This window comes from Diabrotica undecimpunctata, chromosome 3 (assembly GCF_040954645.1).
Source record: "Diabrotica undecimpunctata isolate CICGRU chromosome 3, icDiaUnde3, whole genome shotgun sequence".
NCBI lineage: Eukaryota > Metazoa > Arthropoda > Insecta > Coleoptera > Chrysomelidae > Diabrotica > Diabrotica undecimpunctata.
Genome location: NC_092805.1, coordinates 53,496,672 through 53,501,364, shown reverse-complemented (window position 1 = coordinate 53,501,364; position 4,693 = coordinate 53,496,672). Strand labels below are relative to the sequence as shown.

The 4,693-nt window shown below is 34.8% G+C and overlaps 1 protein-coding gene across 1 annotated transcript; it reads left to right on the top strand.

Annotated features, from left to right (window-relative positions):
* Positions 1–3,642: 3,642 nt before the first annotated feature.
* LOC140435791 (zinc finger MYM-type protein 1-like) lies at positions 3,643–4,365 on the top strand. The gene has a single exon (XM_072524508.1). The coding sequence runs from the start codon at positions 3,643–3,645 to the stop codon at positions 4,363–4,365; it is 723 nt and encodes a 240-aa protein (XP_072380609.1).
* Positions 4,366–4,693: the final 328 nt, after the last annotated feature.

The window sequence follows — 4,693 nt, the reverse complement described above, 5'->3', positions numbered from 1 at the left end:
TGAAATTACCGGTCCATGCATCAGTTACAACTGGTAATGGTACTGGAGTACCATTACGGCGACCTCCACTACGTCTTACTCTTGTTCTGGCACCACGACTACAACCTGCTCTGATAGATCTACGAAACGTACGTGTTTTTTGTGTTAGTGACGATGAGAGTGATAATACTGACTCAGATGGAGCCTCTGAGGTTTCTTCTGAGGTGTCCGAGTTGTCTGAAGAATTTATGTAGTCAGAATCGTCATTAGCTGATTTTGGCGACACAACTAAGGCATCTTCTTCATCATCGGAAAGGTTTAAATCCGATTCGTAAAGAAGCTGTTCAAGTTCTTGTTGAGTTAGTGCTGCAACAAATGAAAAGTTTGATTTTTATGTTATAAATATATGACACTAGGCCCCAGGAGGGTAATTAAAATACCCAATCGGGCTATATCACAAAACGTTTTCGGAATCTAAATTCTATCATCAGTGTTTCTAGGTGTACATATTTTGAGCTACTAAATATTTGGGTACAAACCCGTTAAATGTTATTAGTTTAAATTTAGATTACATTATTCGATCTTTAATGTTACAATGTTAAAGTTACCAGTGGAATTGATAACATGGCAACGTATGACTCTACATGAGGTTGCTCAGTTGCTATCAACAAGTCCTCGTAGACACTTTGTCTCAGGACCAGCAACCTCATGTAGAGTCGTACGTTGCCATGTTGTCAATTCCACTGGTAACTTTAACATCTTACAACAAAAGATCGAATAATGTAATCTAAGTTTAAACTAATAAAATTTAATGGGTTTTTATACAAATATGTAGTGGCTAAAAACATGTACACCTAGAAACACTGATGATGGAATGCAGATTCCGAAAATGTTTTTTGATATAGCCCGATTGGGCATTTTAATTATATGCCTTTTATAAAGGATTTTAAATAAAAAAAGTTTGATATTAATCTAGTATAAAGTAGTACTACATAAACTAAAGAGAGAGAAATGCAAACAGTAAGTAATAAAAACGTATTTATTTCTAGTAGCTTGTTTGGAAATTAAACAGCCAAGATGCGCTTAGACGATGTTTGCTCTTGATACTTGTGTAATTTAATACAAAAGTAAATCTTTTATTCTTAAAATTTAATTTTGTATTATTTCGAACCCAGAAACCGAAGAACGTATTATTTCTGCGAAAACGCAGAACGATAGTTCGTAGTGCATTTACGAATATTGTTATTGTTTTGGGGAGTTTGTTAGCAGAACCGGTAGACACGCTACCCTGGCAGAAAATTAGGGTACAGTGGGAACCTGGGAACTCTTACAAATAAAGAATACAATGAGTTTTGTGAAGTGGAGAGTGCGGTACTTAAAAGTATATTCGAAGAAGCTTCCATCATGTTTTCGTCCTGTTTGCCAGAAGGTATGATTCGACGATGGCATCTTATGTTTTTGTGTCCATGGAAAATATCGAAAAAACTGCAGAAGTTACAACTTTAGTAACAAGATTGAGTGGGCTAATGAGCTTTTTACAGAGTGAAGTTCAAAATGAACAAAAAATTAATTTAACAACGGAAGGTTTTCGTTTACCGGCTAAAAAAAAAAAATCAATAGCCTTGTTGCCAAGAAACATGTAAAATTACTAAGAACTGATCAGCCCTTAGCGTCCGCTGCTGGGTTAATAAATTATGAGATTTACAGGTGTATATTTTTATTATAAGTAATTTTTTGTACTTGAAATTTAATTTTTTAATTTAATTAGGAAACAAGACTGATATGCACTATTTAAAATGTTTATAAAACTAAAAAAAAGACGACACAACAAAATCAAAATAGCAATTTAACTTCAAAGGTAAATGAACAAAAACACAACACGATACAAAAATTAAAAAATTATATCGAATGTCCAATCCAAAAATTAGAATTTCTAAAACTTCAAATAATAGCTAACTTCAACTTACATTGAAAAAGACTGCCGACTGAGAGCGAACTATACCGATTCTACCGATCGTATATTATATTTTAAGTTCCAGTAGTTGGCCTCGTTGGCGACAATGTCGCTGTTCAGAGAATTAAATTTCGAGAAAATCAAATATTAAAATATGATGCACGTGCTGCCATCTATTCAAAAAATTGTTAAACGTTTGTTTATTTAAATGCCACTCATTTTAACTGCGGTGTGAACATACCCCTTTAACGGTTGGTGAATTTCATTGTGGTTGTTTTTTTCTACTTCACAAAAGATGGTGTTAGAGTAGGGTTAGCACGTAGTCGATTTTACCACAAAACAATATAAGATATTCATAACGTGAAACAGCACTAAATCGTTTTCGTAAAAATTGCACTTTTTTGCAAGGCGGTTTTGCTTCTTATTTTTTTTTAGATTTTTGCAATATGCAACAGAACCCAACATAATGAGCTTTCAAATTCAACCTGAATAAATGTATGCACAGATAGCCAAACAGCTAGGAGCGGGGGCCTACTGCTTTGCCATTATTGTTTTTAATGGTATTTTAATTGCTTTTGTTTCTTGCAAAGTTACACCATTTTCTAGTTTTATTACGATTTGATTTTTTTTGTTATTTTTAAACAACTTATCGACAGGCCCAACCAGAGGGGGGCAGGGGGGGCAAAATCCCCGGGGTCCGGAGCCCAAGGGGGCCCGGGCCCGGCCGTTAGCAAATTTAAAAAAATTTCTTTTATTAAAATATTTTACAACAGATTGAATTTGCTTGCGGTTTTAATTATGAAATTATTATAAGGAATATTATGCATTTGAAAAAGGCAATATGCAAGAAATTATTTCTTTGCATAAGTTACAATTAAAAGTATGTTTTCACAACTAAAACTTTAAAACTATATGTAGTTATAATGGGCCTCCTAGTTCTAATCTTGTATTCTGGCAGATATTATTCGTGAATTTCGCGAAGTGCTTTATTATCTGCCTAACATGTCTGTTATTTTATTTTATGTTCTATCCAATTATTAAATGCTATAACATAAGTAAGATTATGTAATGAATTTTTTTAATTACAAATATATATTGAGTATACTGTACTGGATATAGCTTCCACTGCAATGAAAAAACTGGAGAAGACATCGCAAATCTAATCAAAGAAGTTCTTAAAAAATATGACATATCCTTAGATGACTGTAGAGGACAGGGATTCGATAACGGTAGTAATATGAGTGGCAAGTATAAGGGTGTTCAGGCTCATATTTTAAAATCAAACCCTCTGGCTGTGTACTCACCATGTGGATGCCACAGTTTGAACTTATGTGGAGTATGTGCTGCTGAGAGTTCTACTGAAGCACAGACTTTCTTTGGTGTTGTTCAGAATCTGTACAATTTATTCAGTTGCAGCCCGAAAAGATGGGAGCTTCTGAAAGAGATAGTAGGATCTTCACTGCACTCATTGTCTGATACGAGGTGGAGTGCTAGAGTAGAATATGTGAAACCAATAGCGGCACACATAGGCAAAATCATTGAGGCAGTTTCATCATTGTTGAATCTTAACATAAGTGTTGAAACGAGAGCCACAATCAATGGGGTTTTAGAATATCTTAACACCATTAAGTGCATCCTCATGGCGTCAATTTGGGTGAAAGTGTTGGTACCCATCAACTACAGAAGTCAACTACAGAAGACTTCAAACTATGGACGCTACTTTGGATGTTGAGAGTAGTAATATAGAGAGCCTAATTGACGATTTAAGTGCCTTAAGAAATAACTGGGACAACATATTGTCTGAATGCAAACATGTTGCAAATGCTTATGGTATCGAACCGGAACTCTCCACTTCCCGTGCGAGAAAGAGGAAGACTTTTCACGATGAAACAGCTACAGAAGATGTAATGTTAAATTTATCCCCGGAAGCACGCTTCAAAACAGAAGTTTTTTACACAATAATTGATGTTTTGGTGGCCAACCTGAAAACGAGGTTCACAGCACTGAGAGAAATCGAAATAAAATTTTCATTTTTATGGAAGTATAACGAAATGGACGAGAATACGATCTCAGAAAGTTGTGTAAGATTCGCCGAAGAGTACAATTCAGATGTAAGCAGGGATCTAGTTGATGAAATGATTTACTTGAAAACTGTTAGTAACTCAAGCATCTCAGATACGTCGCTGAAACCAGCAAAACTTTTGAACAAGCTCGTGTCCCTTAATGTGACAAATCTTTTCCTTAATGTGTGCATTGCTCTTCGCATATTCTGTTGCCTACCAGTATCCGTTGCTCAGGCCGAGAGATCATTTAGTGTTTTGAGCCGAATTAAGAATTGTTTAAGATCTACTATGGGTCAACAACGATTATCTGATTTGGGACTGTTAAGCATAGAGTCGAAACTTGCAAAACTCTTGATTTCGACCACGTGATCCAAAACTTTGCGAATATGAAAGCAAGAAAAGTTATGTTGTAACTAACAGTTCTATTGTAAATAATTAAAAACAAAGTTTAATTGTTAAAACTGTTTTAATTTTCTTCCTTCCTGTGTCAATAGCATGAGTGTTCACTATTACATATCCCAGTTTATGAGTTATCAGATTTATGGGAATTTTCGTTCAACTGGGTTTGGGGGGGGGCGGCCAATATTTGTATTATTTAATTAGTAATTGTACAAATATTGGCTATTGTGTAATTTTTAAATAATAAACCAAACACTCCAAATTACTCCAGAACCTATTTATGTCTCTTGAGCATGCA

Bases quoted from the DNA above. Each gene is read 5' to 3' on its own strand.
- LOC140435791 (XM_072524508.1), top strand. From the start codon at position 3,643: ATGGACGCTACTTTGGATGTTGAGAGTAGTAATATAGAGAGCCTAATT.